This window comes from Mobula birostris, chromosome 24 (genome assembly GCF_030028105.1).
Source record: "Mobula birostris isolate sMobBir1 chromosome 24, sMobBir1.hap1, whole genome shotgun sequence".
In the NCBI taxonomy this organism is placed as follows: domain Eukaryota; kingdom Metazoa; phylum Chordata; class Chondrichthyes; order Myliobatiformes; family Myliobatidae; genus Mobula; species Mobula birostris.
The window spans coordinates 62,145,146-62,164,497 of NC_092393.1; the positions used below are offsets into that span (position 1 = coordinate 62,145,146).

Consider the following 19,352-nt stretch of genomic DNA (forward strand, 5'->3'; position numbering starts at 1 on the left):
CCATTAACCACACCATGCCAATTCTATTTAACCACATTAAACAGAATTGGCTCAGTGACCAGTATTCACTAGTAGTGGTCTAGTAAACAGCACCACCCATCGGCTAAAATTGCTCAATTAATCAAAACCGGACAAGTGACCATTGAATTCAACTAGTCCGTTTACCTGGACCATAACACCGACAAGGAATGGACAAAAGACCTGGACTGGACTGTTGACTTCAACTAGTCCGTTTACCTGGACCAGAACATTGATGAGGGCTGAACCAGACCACAGATTAGACTACTGACAGGGACTGACCACTAAGCTGGACTGGATCACTGACCCAGAATGGACTACTAACTGGGACTGTACCAGTGACTCAAATCGTACCACTGAGTGGGTGGGACTGGACCATTGACCTGGACTGAGCCATTGATCGCAACTGGGCCAGTGCTGCTTTAGGACCAATCCTAGCCAACTGCCCAGCCGCCAACCTCAGCTGCCTGGGGAGCGGTGCCGGGCTACTGCAGGCCGGTCAGCTCCCTCAGCAGGTCACACGTCTTCTTCTCCTTGACTTCGGCCAGCTTCTTGATGCGCTTGTCGCTGAGGGGCCGGACGAAGCTGTGTGGCTGTAGGGTGGCCATACCATTGAGCACGTCGCCCATGACAATGAGCGGCCCGTCCTCGCTGGTCATGTTGGGGCAGGGGCAGTTCCAGTCCATGTTCAGCAGCGTGATCTCCAGCACCTCGCTGCCAAAGAACTGCAGCCCCATCTTTTCGTCCTTCAGCACCCGGTCGACGGTGAAGAGCGCGCGGCCGGAGTCGGTCTCCTCGGCCAGCTCGGTCACGCGCCCCACGATCACGTAGTCGCTCTTGCAGTAGCTGGTGACGATCTTGAAGCGAGGCTTGCAGGGCTTACAGTGCTGGTTCCGGGGGTACGGGCAGATCTCCTCGCACGTCTCCCGGCTCTCGAAGTTGTTCTCGTTGCCGCCACAGCCGCCGTAAATGAACGACTGGCACTGCCGGTGGACGCTGCTGTACGCCCAGCGGGGCTCCCACACCTTGCAGCTGCCCTGCAGCGCCGGCAGGCTACAGATGTTCACCGGCTCGTCCATGCAGCTCCCCATGCACGCCTCGTAGCTGCCGAAGTGGCCGAGGCCGCCCTCCCCGTCCCCGCTCCCGGTCCCGGTCCCCCCGCCCCGGTCCCCGTTGACGTTCCTGCTCCCGTTCCCAGCCCCGCAGGCGGTGAAAGTGAAGCAGTTGTTCTTCTTGGCATCATAGAACCAGCGGACGTGCTGCGCGTTCCCGGGACCGCAGGGCTGGCGGTCGGGCCGCCGCAGGCACTCGCGGGCGGGGAGCGCGCCCCCGCCGCCCGCTCCCGTGCCCCCGCCTCCCCCGCCGCTGCTGTTGGTGCTGCCGCCGTCGGGCACCAGCGCCTCGCGCCGGATGACTGAGAAGGGGAAGTGCGCGCTCACGGCGCCGCCGGCGTTGCGCGCCGTGCACGTGTAGGTGCCCGCGTCCTGCAGCTGCGCGTTGTAGATGACCAGCTGGCCGATGTTGGTCACCACCATGTTGCCGCGCACGTGATTGGGTCGCAGAACCACGTGGGGCCCGCCCTCGAGCCGCCGCTCCCACGTGATGTCGGGCCGCGGGCGCCCGCTGACGTCGCACAGGAAGCTGGCGGTGCCGCCCACGTAGATGGACTGGGGCACGGGCGTGGAGAGGAGCGCGGGCGCGAGTACGCCCTGTGCCGTGGTGAGCGCGCTCGCCGGGGTGGGGCGCGGGGTGGTGTGCGGGAGCGGCGACGGCGCGCTGGTGCTGAGGCTGCCGAAGCGGTGGGTGCAGGTGACCACGGTCAGGGTGATACCCTTGGTGCACGCCTCCGCGTCCATGTAGCACTTGTTGTAGTAGGTGAGGCCGTCCGAGGCGCAGGTGAAGTGCGGCTCCTTCTCGCAGCGATCCCGGCACTTGCACACCGGCTGCCCGTCCCAGATGTCGCACTCGGACCCCTGCTGGGCGCACATGAAGCGGTCGCAGCTGGCGCCCCGCGGCATGCCCATCGGACCCTTCCGGCCCTTCAGCGCCATGTAGCGGGCCGCCACGCAGCTCCGGGAGCCGCACACGTTCGGGGCAGCACTTCTCGAAGGTCTCGCAGTCCTGCGGAAAGGCAAAAGAGCAGAGGTTGGCGGGACCGCGCACAGCAGGGCAGGCCTGTGGGTGGTGTTGGGACGACACGACCACCCCCTCATCAGCCGGGGTTTGGGAGCTCCCTCCGCACGCTCTGCGGCGCTCCCTCCCGCCGAGGGGCGCTCCCTCCGCACTACACTGAGCCAAGGCGAAAGGTGGTTTAGCCCTTCCCGTGACAGATCCTACATAAATGGCGGGGGTTGGGGGGGGCGGAGAAGGATTTCTCAGACACGGGTGGGGTGTGAGGGAGAGCGTCTGAGGGCACAGGAGGAGATTGTTCAGTCCATCCAGTGCATGACATATTGTTCTGGGTGAAACCGGCTGAGCCCACCCGCCGTTTAATCCCATCAGGGAGTTCCTGTTGTGCCCTCTCGCCCCGCGCCGGAGCCCCCCTCCCCCCAGGTTAGTTTAGGGTTGGGGGAATACAGTACTGAAGCTTCCCTGTCCCCATCCGGAGAGCCGGCGCGAGTGGGGACGCGGATTCCTCCCGTGCCCGATTTCCCTGTTTCAGGCTCTCCCTGACCCGTGCCTCCGCCGGGGACAGTCACCCACCACCATAAGTATCTGGTTATGGATGTGCGGGTACACGCAACCAGCCCCACCGCCCCAGGAGAAGCCCGTCCGATGGATTTATCGGGCTCCCGTCTTCAGTCGGGTCTCTCTCGCTCTCTCCCCCTGACACAACGGCGGCCGCGAAAACCGGGTTCTCTTTGGAAACTGTGGTCCGACTCCGTGGCTCCCCCAGGACTGAGTTACAGAGGGTGTAGGCACCCTCCCTCACCGTCTCCCTCCGCACTCTAATCTTAGCGCCTCACAATGTCCTCTGCGTCCCGCCCCCCCCCACTCCCACTTTTACTCTCCACCTCAGCTGCGAGCCCGTCGGCGACCCGTTCCCCTCCCCCTCACCCTCACTCCTCTGCCCCTTCCCCCGTTCACTGGCTGGGGCCGCTAGCCCGAAGCCCAAAGCCCCTTTGTTCCTCCGGCGGTATTTGTATCCGGTTAACGCAGCACACAACGGCTTTAACGATCGCTCCATTGACAGATTAACGTGCGGGAGCCGGGCGAATTGTGGTGTCCGCCGGCGAGCCGTCCTGCGCTGGAAGGAGGTTTCTGGGGACGGTGGAATTGGAAGCCCCGCGCTGCCTTAGCGGGTCCTCTCTTGCCTAAATAAAACCTCCCGTCCCGCCTAATGCGTGTCTCCCGACCCGTTACCAGCTTGCACCGGTGGAAAGGGAACTGGCGCGGACACGGAACGGCCGGGGTCTCGCCGCCCGGAGATTTTGGTCAGTACCCAGACTGATTCAAACACCTGGATAAAGCGCAGCTGTTCAATTATTTTTAATAGACTAATCGGGAGAGGTGGCGCGGTCGGCGAACGACATTTGGCACTCCTCAAATCCTAAATCATCCCAAAGCAGGAGCCCGAGCGGTGTAGCGTCCCGAGAACCGGGACGGGAGCGAGCGAAGGAACATTCCCAAACTTTCGGATATTCCCCGCTGTCAGACTCCGGACGGACCCCGGCAGCTGGGAATATCGGGTGGGGAGCGAGGGGTCGGGCGAGTGGCGCGGGGCTGTGAGGATGCAGTCGGGGCGGCCGTTACCTGGTCCGCCTCACACTCCCGGGAGCAAGTGCTCTGCGCGTCCACCCAGAGGCTGGGGCTCATCTCGTTCGGGCAGATCCCGGCGTGGGAGTATTTGATCCGAGACACCGGCACGTTGTCCACGCAGATCGGGAGGAGCAGCGAGAGAAGGAGGCTCGGTGCGGAGATGCGGTACATGGCTGTGGCAGCTGGAGGCGATGAATGGTCAGGGGAGCGACCTATCTGTCATCAATCCTGTACGCTTCCCCTCTGCCGGCGCCCCGCTGCTCTCCCGCTCTCTGGTACCGCTCCTGTCTCGCTCTGGATGGGTAGCCCCGGATTAGTGACTTGCAGCGCCTGGTGAGTTTTGGAAACGCTAACACTTAATGAGATTTCCGATTTCGTTCCCTGTCTATTTATACGCTGCCCCGGAGGACGTGTCTGGGTTAAATCTGGCACTCTCACCCTGGAGCGTCTCACGGTGACAGTAACTAACTGGTGCCGTGACCCTTGGGCCTGGTGCGGGTGCTGAGACGGTGTGTGGAGCATGAGTATACAGTACAGCTACCGGACACCCGGGGTCGGGGCCGGGGTCCGGGTCCAGGGGAACGGGGTTCACGTTTTGGAACTTGGCGGGAACCACAGAGAGACAACCACATGTTGTCGGTAATTATCTCCAGGTCTCGTGCTCCCGTTGTTTATTGTTTATTTGTTTGTTATTATTTCTTGTATTTGCACAGTCTTGTCTTTTGCACTCTCCCAATTCGTCCATCTTCGTCACGTGAGGTTTTCCCTTGGTTCTGTTGTGTTTCGTGATACTTACTGTGAATTCCCGCAAGAAAATGAATCTCAGGGTTGCACATGGTGACATATATGGACTTTGATAATGAATTCACTTTTGAACAGTCTCGCTTCACGGGGCATCTGCCTCCACTGGAAAGACACTTCTGTACTCCGCACTGACGGAACGAGTGCTTTATTCCCCGCGCCTCCCGCGTGTTTGCTCGGTTCTCCCAGCGCGGGGACGCCCACTTCGCCGAGGAGCTTCATTCTCTTCGCACATCTCCAGCGACTTCCTCGCCATTTATCCCTGTTTTCCGTGTCATCGGGACAATGAGTTTCAAAGGGAAGACGCTCCGGTAAGGGGGGCGTTTGATGACTCGGGGTCTGTACTCGTTGGAGTTTAGAAGAATGAGGGAGGAGGATCTCATTGAAACCTATCGAATATTGAAAGGCCTCGATAGAGTGGATGTGGAGAGGATGTTTCCTGCAGTGGGGGAGTCTCGGACCAGAGGGCACAGATAGAGTGGATGTGGTAAGGATGTTTCCTATAGTGGGGGAGTCTCGGACCGGAGGACACAGATAGAGTGGATGTGGTGAGGATGTTTCCTACAGTGGGGGAGTCTAGGACTGGAGAGCACAGTCTCAGAATATAAAGACGTCTCTTTAGAACAGAGACGAGGAATTTCTTTAGCAAAGGGACAGAGAATCTGTGGAATTCGTTGTCACGGACTAGAGGGCCAAGTCGTGGAGTGTATTTAAAGTGGAGGTTGATAGGTTCTTGATTAGTCAGGACATCAAAGGTTACGGGGAAGAGGCAGGATGGGGCTGAGAGGGACCATGGATCAGCCACGGTGGGGTGCTGCAGCAGACCGGATGGGCTGAATGGCCCATTGTCTGATGGTCTTTTGGACGGGATAAAACCACCCACAGTGGGGGTGTTTTGAAATGAGTCGACCCCAACCCGAAGACATCCTTGCGGGAGTTCCTCGGGGCAGTGTCCAGGCCACGGCCATCGGCTTCACAAATGATCTCCCTTCCGGCAGAAGGTCCGAAGTTGGGGATGTTTACCGAAAAAAAAATCTAAGTATTCAATTCTGGTCAGCACAGTTCAGTAACTTCAGCAGCCGAGCCCGCGGGAAGCAAGACCTGGACCACGTTCAGACCAGGCCACCAGAAGTCTCACCACGCGATCTGGTATCCACCATTCTGAGGAGTGTAGGTGTGGTATGTGCAAGCAAGGCTTTTACCATTGAGACTGGGGAGACTCGAAGTAGAGGTCATAGGTTAAGGGAGAAAGGTGAAATATTTAAGGGGAATCTGAGGCAGGGGGAGATTCTTCACTGAGAATAGTGAGAGGATGGAACGCGTTGCAAGCGGAAGTGGTAGAAGTAGATTAGATTTCAACATTTAAGAGAAATTTGGATAAGTACATGGGTGGGAGAGCTAAGGTCCAGGTATGGGTTGACGGGACTAGGCAGAATAACAGGACGAACTAGATAGAACGAAGGGCCTGTTTCTGTCTGCGCTATACTGGTATACTTTTCACTTACAACGACAATTACAGAGGCGGGGTCCCCACTATACCATACTGGGAATTACAGTGGCTGGGTCCCCACTGTACCATACTGGGAATTACAGTGGCGGGGTCCCCACTGTACCATACTGGGAATTACGGTGGCGGGGTCCCCACTGTACCATACTGGCAATTACAGAGGCGGGGTCCCCCACTATACCATACTGAGAATGACCGTTCGCCGGGAACTCGGCCGGGTCAGCCTGGGCCGAGGCTGGTGATTCCGCTGGGGGTGAGGCGCTCCTGGGTCTCCAATCCCTTTCGCCATGTGCAAGGCACGAGTCAGGAGTGTGCCCGAACATTTCCCGCCGGCCTGGATGAGTGACGTGACGACTCCCACAAGCTGGGACACCATCCAGGACGGTGCCCCATCCGCCAGCGGCCATGGTCACGGGTGTGAAATGTGCGGTTGGAGTAGCCGGGTTGTGCAAGGTCTGCAAAATGTACCGCAAATACTCACCGGGGTTACCCAGCACCTCGCAAACCATGGGATTGACACGTGGCGTGGCGCTTCGGCCCACCAGGTTGTGTCGACATTTAAACTTCTCCAACATCAGTCTAACCCCTGCTCTTCCAAAAAGCCCTCCATTTTACTATCATCCATATGCCCAAGAGTTTCTTAAATGCCCCTAACGTGTCTATCATCTTGCACACCTCTATCAAATCCTCCTCCTTGGCTGGGTCCATTGGCGTTTACCTGAATGGCGGCGTGGTCTCAATGCAAGGTAAGGTTGTTTAGGGGTTGAGAAGGTGAGTGCCGGGACAATGGTTTCCCAGCCGGGATAGATCGGGGACACTGGAGTATGTTATTGTGGGTGCCGCAGAACTTCAGCGGATGGTGTACGAAGCGCCCTCGGTTTAACTCCGAGTGCCCGTGGTGTTTTGTGGTAAGGGCGGGGGTGGTAGACACAAATAACCAGTCACCCAGCTCTCCCCTTCTCTCCAGCCCACCCCCCGCCGATCCTTGCTGGGCGAATTCGTTGATTCCGTGGATGCAGCCAATATCCCCGCTCCTGGGGCCTGCGAGAGCCCGGCCCCCAGTTCGGTGGGAAGCCCCGATCCCGCCCGGTTACTAACCGCTGGAGGGACTCACCGGATCGGGCAGTATCTGTGGAAACAGCAGGTTAGCCAATACTTAGTGCGCCCTCTCAGATGTTGCTCGACCCGCCGACACCCTCCAACGGCTAGACTGGTTGCTCCGGGTCGCGGTGTCTGCGGCCTCTGTGTTTCCCTCATTCCACCCTTTTCTCTCGGTGTTTTTCGTCAATTACCCTCTCCCTGCGCTCCGAGCTACGGCGCTTTCCCAGACAGAGCAGTTTCCCAGAGACTTCAGGCCCTGCCCATCCCTCCCGACAGCCCCGAGCACAGCGGCCTGTCAGAGTGAATTGCAAAGCGGCCCCAGGAGCGCTGAGTCTGGGGTCCCGACATGCGCCCCGTATTGAAGGGTGCCTTTGTCTGCGTCCACACCTTGACTGTGACCAGCCAGGAGCGGAACTCCCACAACCGGGCCCAGCCGAACAGTGTGGAGCCTCGCTCGCCGGCGCCCTGCAGCGGGACTGTCTGTCAACACGTTACACAATGCGCAGTGTTCTCGCAAAACATCCCACTGCACAGGAGGAAGCCATTGGGCCCATCGAGCCCGTACTGGCTGTTTCTCCCACTGCTGCGCTCGCCCCCTTCGACCTTGTTCTTTGTGCCGCGGTCCCTCTCTCAAGATCCCGCTGTCAGGAGGCTCGTGTTTAAGCGGAGATGCGTGGGGCAGTTTATTTTACTCAGAGAGCGGCGGGTGTCTGCAACGTGTTGCTAGGAACGGTGGTGGAGGCATTTGATAGGGACGTTTCTCAAGAGCATCATAAGATTGTTAATTTCATTTCCAGTACACAGTGTGAAGGAGAACGAAATAATTGTTATTCTGGGTCCCATGCAACACAAAAAAAAACGCACAGTAAGGTAAAGAACACAATGATAAAAACAATAAATATAAATAGCTGGTATACAGAGAGATTGGGTGTCTGTCCATAAAGTTTTGTTAGGCTGTACACAAGGTGACTGACTGGAAATAATAAAGTGGTGGTGGAGCTAGTGGGTGGGGGTGTTGATCAGCCTTACTGCTTGGGGAAAGGAACTGATTCTGAGTCTGGTGGTCCCGGCTACGTAGCCTCCTCCCTGCTGGGAGTGGGACAGTCAATGAGCAGGGCGGCTGGGACAGTGCATGCCCTTGCTGGCAGGGAGGCCGATGCCGCTGATGCTTTGGGCAGTTATGACCACCCGTTGTAGTCTTCCTGTCGGCTGCAGCGCGGTTTCTGCACAATGCGGTGATGCAGTTTGATTAAGAGGCTTTTAGGTTGTCACATGAAAGTGCGGGGAATGGAGGGATATGGGTCATGTGTCGGAAGAGGGGCTTAATTTAGCATCGAGTTTTGCAGCGATATCGCGCGCCGAAGGGCCAATCCCTGTCCCACCGGCTTCTCACCAGTCCTTCCCACCGTCAATGTTATCAACCTCCTCTGCTTCTGAACGAACAGCAACTGTGTCAAAGTTTAAAGTAAATTTGTTATCAAAGTATGTAAATGTCACTTAATACTCCTCTGAGATGAATTCTCTTGCAGGCATTCGCAGTAGAACAAAGAAATACAATAGAATCGATGAAGAAAAGATAGACCGGTGGAAAGCAAGACTACATACGAAAACCGACAAACAACCAATGTGCAAAACGCAAAAAAAACACAAGTAAATGAATAAATAAATAAACACTGAGAACACGAGTTGCAGAGTCGTTGAAAGTGAGCCCACAGGTTGTGGAAAGGGCAGCCAATTCAGAGTTGAGGTGAGTGAAGTTATCCCCACTGGTTCAGGAGCCTGATGGTTGAGGGGTAATAACTGTTTCTGAACCTGGTGGTGTGGGACCTGATGGTTGACGAGTGAAAACTGTTCCTGAACCTGGTGGTGTGGGACCTGATCGTTGAGGGGTGATAACTGTTCCTGAACCTGGTGGTGTGGGACCTGATGATTGAGGGGTGATAACTGTCCCTGAACCTGGTGGTGTGGGACCTGATGGTTGAGGGGTAATAACTGTTCCTGAACCTGGTGGTGTGGGACCTGATGGTTGAGGGGTAATAATTGTCCCTGAACCTGGTGGTGTGGGACCTGATGGTTGAGGGGTGATAACTGTTCCTGAACCTGGTGGTGTGGGACCTGATGGTTGAGTGGTGATAACTGTTCCTGAACCTGGTGGTGTGGATCCTGACGGTTGAGGGGTGATAACTGTTCCTGAACCTGGTGGTGTGGAACCTGATGGTTGAGGGGTGATAACTGTCCCTGAACCTGGTGGTGTGGGACCTGGTGGTTGAGGAGTGATAACTGTTCCTGAACCTGGTGGTGTGGGATCTGATGGTTGAGGGGTGATAACTGTTCCTGAACCTGGTGGTGTGGGACCTGATGGTTGAGGGGTGATAACTGTTCCTGAACCTGGTGGTGTGGGACCTGATGGTTGAGTGGTGATAACTGTTCCTGAACCTGGTGGTGTGGGATCTGATGGTTGAGGGGTGATAACTGTTCCTGAACCTGGTGGTGTGGGACCTGATGGTTGAGGGGTGATAACTGTTCCTGAACCTGGTGGTGTGGGATCTGATGGTTGAGGGGTGATAACTGTTCCTGAACCTGGTGGTGTGGGACCTAATGGTTGAGGGGTGATAACTGTTCCTGAACCTGGTGGTGTGGGTCCTGATGGTTGAGTGGTGATAACTGTTCCTGAACCTGGTGGTGTGGATCCTGACGGTTGAGGGGTGATAACTGTTCCTGAACCTGGTGGTGTGGGACCTGATGTTTGAGGAGTGATAACTGTTCCTGAACCTGGTGGTGTGGGACCTGAGGCTCCTGTACCTCCTACTCAGTGGCAGCAGCAGAGAGGAAAGTTTCTCCGGTAAACGTCCCGTGGCTCAGTCCACAACCTCAGATTCCCGACTCTCAGTCTAGACACGGGGCTTGACCCGGAGTCACGCCTGGGACTGACCAGCCTTTCAAGATTTAAGGTGAATTTTCATGTTTGTTATTTCGGCATCTTCTGAGCCGTGCATTGGGATAGAGGCGCTCGCACTTGTCTTGCGCAAATAGGAACCTGGACATGAGAAACAGAAATAAGACATTCGGCCCTTCAGTCTGGTTCTAACTTTCAACTGGGATTTTTTGCCTCCACCCATCCTGCTGCGCTGTGCCCGCCGCCCTGGCTCCGTTCGCCTGTCGTTCGGTATCCATTAGCCCCCACCTTGGCCGCACTCTAACTTCACCTCCGTGGCTCTTTGGGAGACGGAGCTGCAGATTCACCAATCGCAGAGAGAAGAAATTCCTCCTCTGTCCTAAAGTTCCAGAATCTGCCCCCGCCCCCTCCCCCGCCATGGGAAAACATCCACTCAGTATTCCCTGTCTCAGCACCCTCCCGGATCCCGTTTCAGTAAGATCCCTCATTCCTCCAGCAATGGAAGGGGGAGTCACCGTCCTCGAGGAGGGTGTGGGGGCATTCTTTCTTACCTGCCTCTCTCGATCCCCCGCCTCCACAAATGTAACTTCCTTCAGCAGCTCCGATCCCGCTCTTCGCCCTCAAGACCCACGATCGCCTTTTCCTCTGGGAAAGGCCAAAAGGCCTGTTTCTGTGCTGTAGTTTCTATGGTTTCTATGGATCCTTTACTGTGAGGTCGTCGAGTAATCCGATTCCGATTCGGAATTATTTACCACGTGTACACTGAAATGTGCCGTTTGCGTTAACAACCAACACAATCAAAGGATATGCTGGGGCGGCCCGCAACTGCGGTCGCACATTCCCGCGCCAACAATAGCGTGGCCTTCGTGTTTAGCAGAAAGATCACGAGCCCCTTCCCCCCTACCGCCCACTCACGCACAAAGGCAATCTTTTAATCCCAGGACAGGCCGTCTTCAGCCTCCAGCTGACCCGTGGATTCACAGACATTTAGGCCGTTATCATCCCCAGCAGACTGGGGGCTCCGGTCAGTGGAGCTCGAATTCCGGACTTCTTATCTGCCTTCCGTACCGAGCCAGGACTCGCCAGTGACCCGAACTCCGGACCCTCCGAGTCCCTGCTCCAGCATACACTCATTATTATCATGTGTCGTGTCGTTCACGTAAGCAATCATAATTATTATTGGCAACTTTTTGTACAGAAGTAGTTTGCCGTTGCCTTCTGGGCAGAGTCTTTACAAGACGGGTGACCCCAACCATTATCAATACTCTTCAGAGATTGTCTGCCTGGCGTCAGTGGTCACATAACCAGGACTTGTGAAATGACCAGTTGCCCATACGACCATCCCCCACCTGCTCCCGTGGCTTCACGTGACCCTGATCCGGGGGGGACGGGGGGGGGGGAGGTGGGTGACCTGCAGGCCAGCGGAGGTACGAACTCCCAAATCTAGAACAGCTTATTCTTCGGTTGGTTTCTCAATATACTCTTCCAGGAAACCATCCCAATACATAAAAGCACACCCTTCGGCCTACCTCGTTCGAGCCATGCTAATATTCTGCCGAGCCCCACCGGCCCTCAGCTGGATTTAGCCCTCATACCACTCCCATCCGTGTACTTCTCCAAACTACTCTTAAATGTTGTAATCAAACACGTAACCACTTCAGCTGGCGGCTCATTGCACACGCTCACCACCCTTTGGGTGAAAAGCTTCCCCCGCCCCCCCAGGTACCCCTTAAACAGTTCACCTTTCACCCTTAACCCATGACTTCCGGTTCTAATTTCACCCAACCTCAGTGGAAAGAGCGTGCAGGTGTTTACCCTATCTGTACCCCCCCCCATCATTTACTCTGTTTATTCCACTTATACCCCTTGTCATTTACTCTGTTTAACCTAACAATATCCCCCCATTATATACTCCGTTTACCCTATCTGTACCCCTCATCATTTACTCTGTTTATTCGACTTGTACCCCTTGTCATTTACTCTGTTTGCCCTAACCATACCCCCATTATTTATTCTGTTTACCCTATCTGTACCCCCATTATTTACTCTGTTTACCCTATCTGTACCCCCATTATTTACTCTTTACCCTATCTGTACCCCTCATTATTTACTCTGTTTACACTATCTGTACCCCTCCATTATTTACTCTGTTTACCCTATCCGTACCCCTCATCATTTTGTATCCAACCATCTAAGAACTTATTGTATCTATGTGATGACAACCACCACAGCCCTCCTGGGGAGAAAATTCCCAGGACTCTCACCTGCTGAAGAACAGATTATTTCTCCTGTCAGTCCTAATGGAGACCCTTATGTTGGGACAGGGAGCTGAGTCCCGGGCAGACGACAGGAGGAAGATCTCTCCCGCACCTACCCTCAGATTCAGGTTTATTATAACTGACAGATGAGATATTTATTGTCTGGCGACAGTAGTACGCCGTACTGCATAAAAATCACTAAGAGTTGCAATGAGGAATATTTAAATATAACCAGCACAGAAAGAGAGTTAAATATGGGACTAGTTCCATTAGCATTCTGGGAAATCATCTCTTCTGCATTTCTGAGACTCCAGGCTTCTCCAGTGATGTTCTCCCGGTCCAACTCCCCGAGCCCGAGGAGCCGACCATTGCTGCTCTCCCACTACCACAATGGTCTACTTCCTTGGGTGGGGGGGGAGTGGGGGCTTGATCTGAGATTAAGTTTAGTTTTATTTGTCGCGTGTAGAGCAAAACATACCGTGAAATGCCTTGTTTGCTGGAGGATGCGCAAGTGTTGCCGTGCTTCCGGTACCAACACGGAATGTCTCCAACTCCCAACCCGAGCCCGTAGGTACTTGGAATGTGGGAATCAACCGGAGAACTCACAGACAGCGGCGGGAACTGCACCCCCATCGCCGGTTACACTACCGCACCGCCCTTAACTTACTCAGGAGACTACTAGACAGGTTATGCAAGTTATATGGGAGGCAGGATTTAAGGGTCGGCACAACATTGTGGGCCGAAGGGCCTGTACTGTGCTGTACTGTTCTATGTTATTTATGACGGTACTCTCTTCCTGTTCTGTACCTGCCTGTAGTTCCCCAAGGTTTTCCATCATTGATCAAGACAGACGAAAATGTTTGTTCAATTTCTCTGCCATTTCCCCAGACCAAATGGGACTCGGGTTAGTTTTCGTTCCCCTTTCTCTTCTCACATTTCTGAAGATGTTTTCACGAACTTCACTCAGGGTGGTGCGAGTGTGAACAAGATGCGCGTTCGATTTCAACATTTGAGGGAAGTTTGGTTAATTACATGGATGGGAGGCATTTGAAGGGTTGTTGTCCAGGTGCAGAATAACAGTTCAGCACCATCTAGATGGGCCGAAGAGCCTCCTCTGTGCTGTAGTGTTCTATGACTCTGTGATACAAACTGTTGTCCAATTTCTTACTCACCCACTCCGGATTCTGTGTTATTTTCTAACTAACGCATCCTTCTCTTTGGCCTAAGGGTGTGATTCTCTCAGGCCTCAAGTTCGACGTTCCAAATCTTTTCATCTTATCCCCGTCGGCTCAGCCAGGGCGGACCGCTTCACCAGCTGACCCCTCATGCCTGGGAGGGGAATACAGATTCCACGTTGACCGTGTGGCACTCTGAGCCACTCTGTCACACCTGACCTAACTCCCCATCTCCCAGAGTTAACCACACGTCATTTCTCTGTTTTATCTGAGCTTTAAATAATATTGTGTTATTTTGAGTACTTTTGCCTGAAGACTCCCAAAACAGTATATCCTCAATTAACCCTTTCTTATAATGTGATGATTGATCTAAGATTAACTTGGATGATAGAGACATGGGGGGTTATGTGGAAGGGAAGGGTTAGAACCTCTTCGTCGAACTCATCTGCTCCATCTGCCGAAAGCGGAACTTCCCAGTGGCCAAACATGCCAAATCTCATTCTGACATGTCGGTCCAGAGACTCCTCTTGTGCCAAGACGAGGCCACCCTCAGGGTGGAGGAGCAACACCTTGTATTCCGTCTGGTTAGCCTCCAACCTGATGGCATGAATATCGGTTTCCCTATCCGCTAAAAAAAAAGTCACCGCACTTCCTCTATTCCCCACTCTGGTCTCTTCCTTCTTCTCTCCCGCCTATCACCTCCCGTAGCTCTCCTCCTCTTTCCCTTTGTCCCATGGCCCACCCTCCTCCCCATCTCCAGCCCCTTATCCTTCCCCTGCCAACCGGCCGCCTTCTCCTTCCCTGACCAATTTATTCTGTCGTCTCCTCCCTTCCTTTCCAGTACTGAAGAGGGTCTTAGTTGTTGATTCATTTCCATAGATGCTGCCTGACCCACTGAGTTTCTCCAGCCTTTTGTATGTTTCCAGCATCTGCAGAATTTCTCAAAATCAAACCTATAGTTCTGATGATTTTAAACACCTCCACAACGTCACCTCCCATCCTCCTACGTTCCAAGCAATAAAGACCTGGTCTGACCCATCCCTTCCCACCACTCAGGCCCTCACTGTTCCTCTTTCTCGCTATTTTTTTAGAACAGAACCGTCGCAAGGTGTTGGGGGGAGTTTGATCCCAGTACCTGTGGGGCGGGTAAAAGGTCAGGGCTCCGAAACCCCACACCGACAGGGACTGGAAGCTGCAGGCTCTACGCAGGGGGGATGATTGGGAATCAGAATCAAAATACAGCTCAGAAACAGGATCTTCGGCCCATCTAGTCTGTGCCTAGTCCCATCGACCTGCACCGGGACCATCCATGTACCTGTTCCACACTCCGAGTGAAGAAGCTTCCCCCCACATATCGTGAAATGTGTTGCTGCACAGTATAGTGTCATGCATAAAAATACTGTAAATCACAAAAAGAATAGATAGATAGTACAAAATAGAGAGGAAATAGAGAGGTAGTGTTGATGGAGCGTTCAGAAACCTGATGGCAGGAGCTGTTCCTGAGGCTCTGATGACAGTAATGACAAGCGACTATGTCCTGGATGATGTGGACCCTCCATGATGGATGTTGCTTCTTGGAGGCAGTATCTTTTGCAGATGCCCTCGATGGTGGGGGGCTAGTGGTGATGATGGAGCTGGGTGAGTCTACAACCCTCTCAGCATCCCCCACCCCGCGATCCTGTGCAGGGGTCTCTCCTCACCGGACGCCGATGGGCTGGAGGAGCCCAGCAGGTCAAGGCAGTATCTATGGTTGGGAATAAAGAGTTGAGGTTTCGAGCCGAGACCCCTGATCAGACGGTGATGCAGTGTGACTGGGGGGAGGAGGTTTGGAGGTTAGCGCTTGGAAGTCAGTTTGGGGGTGTTCAAGCCTGACGCTTGGAGTTTGTAGCAATGTGTGGGGACAGATGATCGGGGTAAGGGTTAAATTTCAGATGAAGTTCCATCGGGAACTTTCTAATCTTTATCCACAAAAGATGATTTATTTTCATCTTAGTTTTGCGGCGGAATGAAGTAGTTATTGTGCTAATCGTATTAGACAGTCTGCTCACGGCCCGGAGATCAGGAGTAATCCTGTCCGCAGACTCGGATCCTGGGAACCACTGGCCCCGGCTCGGACTCACCCGGATTATCTGTGCCGTCATCTGACACTGGCTGCTGTGCCTTGGCCCGGGCCATGGGTCACTCACTGGCCTGAGCAGAAATGGCCAGGGGTTCTGGGGGAGTGTCACACATTCCCACCACCCCTTACACCGGGGGCGGGGGGACTCACAGCGACAAATGGGGAAAGCAAAAGGCCACTCAGCCCATCTAATTGCCACCACCATCCAATGACCAGAACAGATCTGTCTGTCATCTCTCTGCTTTATGTCCTTCTGATCAGACATTTCAGTTCTACTTCTACCACTTCTTTGTTACAACCGCTTCCCCGACCCCGTCCCCATCTTTAAAATTATTCAAATTCTGCTTCCAGCGACATTGGTGGAAGAGGCCCCTTCCAAGACACAAAAGCTGATATTTGTGTTGAACTCCACACACACTAAACCTCACTGGGGTCAGTCCCACACACACACTGACCCTCACCGAGGGACGGTCCCACACACACACACTGACCCTCACTGAGGGACGGTCCCACACACACACACACTGACCCTCACTGGAGGACAGTCCCACACACACGCTGACCCTCACTGGGCGACAGTCTGACACACACACACACACTGACTCTCACTGGGTAACAGTCCCACACACAGTGACCCTCACTGGGAGGATGGTCCCACACACACACTGACCCTCACTGGGGGGACGGTCCCACACACACACTGACCCTCACTAGGGGACGGTCCCACACACACAGGGACCCTCACTGGGGGACGGTCCCACACACACACGGATCCTCACTGGGAGACAGTCCCATACACACACTGACCCTCACTGGGAGACGTTCCCACACACACACTGACCCTCACTGGGGGATGGTCCCACACACACTGACCCTCACTGGGGGATGGTCCCACACACACACTGACAGTCACTGGGTGACAGTCTGACTCACACACACACACACTGACCCTCACTGGGTGACAGTCCCACTCACACGCACTGACCCTCACTGGAGTACAGTCTGACACACACACTGACCCTCACTGGTTGACAGTCCCACACACACTGACCCTCACTGAGGGACAGTCCCACACACACACTGACCCTCACTGGGTGACGGTCCCACACACACACTGACCCTCACTAGGTGACAGTCCTACGCACTCACACACGGACCCTTCATGTGGGATGATCCCCACACATTGACCCTCATGAGGGAATGGTCCTACAGACTGACGCTACTGAGAGTTTGACACAGCGTTCCACATGAATGGGTTGAACTGAATGGTCAGTTTTCACGCTGTGTGGCTCCTTGACTCCAAGGCTCTATCTAGACTTGCCAACCCTGGGTAAAGGCAGGGACCACCTGCCTTATCTCTGGCCCTCTGGTTTTAATACGGTGAGTTCTCTGTCGGTCAGAGTTGACCATGGATATGCCATCCTGGCTGTCTGGATGCACAAGCCTGGGCAGTACAATATGGAGAGCAAGCTGTTGCCAATGTAGCAAGCTCCCCTTCTCCACACATCTGATGAACCCAAAGGAATGGCAGAGACCGATACAGTTTGGTACCAGTAGTATCACGGGAATTACCAGTCAACATTGAACTCAACGTAGGACCATCTTAGGGATTCCAGCTCCAGATTTTCCCATGTGGTTTACTCCCAAAGCTTTCCCCATGAGTGGGTACAGCCGCAATGCAGCAGAGGTCTGATATCAGAGTTTTCCTTCTCCTAGATTTAATAAACATTTATATATCAACCCCCGCCCCACCACCCCACCTCCTGTAGCCAACTCAACCACTCCAAACTGTGGGCACCCATGCAAAGTAATCCTATCACCCAACACCTGGTCCAAGCCCTCCATGCTTGGGTGATTCAAGTATTCATGTAGACTAATCTTAACACTGTCAGTAACTCTGCCTCTCGGCTCTCTCTGGTGGTGCGTTCTGCATGTGTCCTCCTCCTCATCTCTTCTCCCTTCAACCTAAATCCGTGTCCTCTTCTTTTTTGCTAACTCTAATTTGGGGAGAATGTTTCCTGCAATTTGCTTTACCTATACCCTCATAATTATGCACACCACAATTGTGTCCTCATCCCCCTTAACAGTCACCACTCCAAGTAGAACAGACACAGCCTCACACACAAAATACTGAGGAACACAGCAGGCCAGGCAGCTCCTGTGGAGAAGAGTAAACAGTTGATGTTTTGGGCTGAGGCAGACACCCAGACACAGACTGTCCAGTCTCTCCTCATTACTGACCTGTCCAGTCTCTCATTACTGACCTGTCCAGTCCCTCCTCTTTACTGACCTGTCCAGTCCCTCCTCTTTACTGACCTGTCCAGTCTCTCCTCATTACTGACCTGTCCAGTCTCTCCTCATTACTGACCTGTCCAGTCCCTCCTCATTACTGACCTGTCCAGCCTCTCATTACTGACCTGTCCAGTCCCTCCTCATTACTGAACTGTCCAGTCCCTCCTCATTACTGACCTGTCCAGTCCCTCCTCATTACTGACCTGTCCAGTCTCTCCTCATTACTGACCTGTCCAGTCCCTCCTCATTACTGACCTGTGCACGCTCCTCATTACTGACCTGTGCAGTCCCTCCTCATTACTGACCTGTCCAGTCCCTCCGCATTACTGACCTGTCCAGTCCCTCCTCATTACTGACCTGTCCAGCCTCTCATTACTGACCTGTCCAGTCCCTCCTCATTACTGAACTGTCCAGTCCCTCCTCATTACTGACCTGTGCAGTCTCTCCTCATTACTGACCTGTCCAGTCCCTCCTCATTACTGACCTGTGCACGCTCCTCATTACTGACCTGTGCAGTCCCTCCTCATTACTGACCTGTCCAGTCCCTCCGCATTACTGACCTGTCCAGTCCCTCCGCATTACTGACCTGTCCAGTCCCTCCGCATTACTGACCTGTCCAGTCCCTCCTCATTACTGAACTGTCCAGTCCCTCCGCATTACTGACCTGTCCAGTCCCTCCTCATTACTGAACTGTCCAGTCTCTCATTACTGAATCGTGCAGTCTCTCCTCATTACTGACCTGTCCAGTCCCCCCTCATTACTGACCTGTCCAGTCCCTCCTCATTACTGACCTGTCCAGTCCCTCCTCATTACTGACCTGTCCAGTCCCTTCATTTCTGAACTGTCCAGTCTCTCCTCATTACTGAACTGTCCAGTCTCTCCTCATTACTGACCCTCACTGGGGGACGGTCCCACACACTCACATTGACCCTCACTGGGGGACGGTCCCACACACACACACACACACACACACACACACACTGACCCTCACTCGGGGACAGTCCCACACACACACTGACCCTCACGGGGGGAACGGTCCCACACACACACACTGACCCTGCCACGCATGGTCGATGTCCTAGCCTGACAGGAACTCTTTAATGCATCAGTTCATGTTCATTGGGGTTAAGTTCCATCAATCGTCAGCCTGTCTGTAATGAGGCCTTTGGGCCTGTGGGGGCGCCAGATTGTTGAGCTCTGAGGTTTATAGAGCACACTGTTCCCCAGTGAGGGTCAGTGTGTGTGTGGGACCGTTCCCCAGTGAGGGTCAGTGTGTGTTTGGGACTGTCCCCGAGTGAGGGTCAGTGTGTGTGTGGGACCGTCTCCCAGTGAGGGTCAGTGTGTGTGTGTGGGACCGTTCCCCAGTGAGGGTCAGTGTGTGTGTTGGACCGTTCCTCAGTGAGGGTCAGTGTGTGTGTGGGACCGT

At 54.3% G+C, this 19,352-nt stretch overlaps 1 protein-coding gene across 5 annotated transcripts; it reads right to left on the reverse strand.

Moving 5' to 3' along the window:
- Positions 1–432: 432 nt before the first annotated feature.
- wfikkn2a (info WAP, follistatin/kazal, immunoglobulin, kunitz and netrin domain containing 2a) lies at positions 433–3,847 on the reverse strand. 5 transcript variants are annotated; one of them, XM_072241952.1, is made up of 3 exons: positions 1,424–2,124; positions 1,218–1,372; positions 433–1,145 (listed from the first exon to the last, which is right to left on the reverse strand). In XM_072241952.1, exons 1-3 carry the CDS (start codon positions 2,067–2,069, stop codon positions 504–506), a joined length of 1,443 nt encoding a protein of 480 aa, XP_072098053.1. In that variant the 5' UTR covers positions 2,070–2,124; the 3' UTR covers positions 433–503. The 5 variants fall into 5 exon arrangements, with proteins under 5 accessions (XP_072098053.1, XP_072098052.1, XP_072098054.1 ...); XM_072241951.1 differs by having other exon boundaries at positions 1,218–1,357; positions 1,400–2,124; XM_072241953.1 differs by adding an exon at positions 3,772–3,847 and having other exon boundaries at positions 433–2,139.
- Positions 3,848–19,352: the final 15,505 nt, after the last annotated feature.

Excerpts from the sequence above, each read along its gene's own strand:
- wfikkn2a (XM_072241953.1), bottom strand. The coding sequence starts at position 2,069 with ATGGCGCTGAAGGGCCGGAAGGGTCCGATGGGCATGCCGCGGGGCGCC.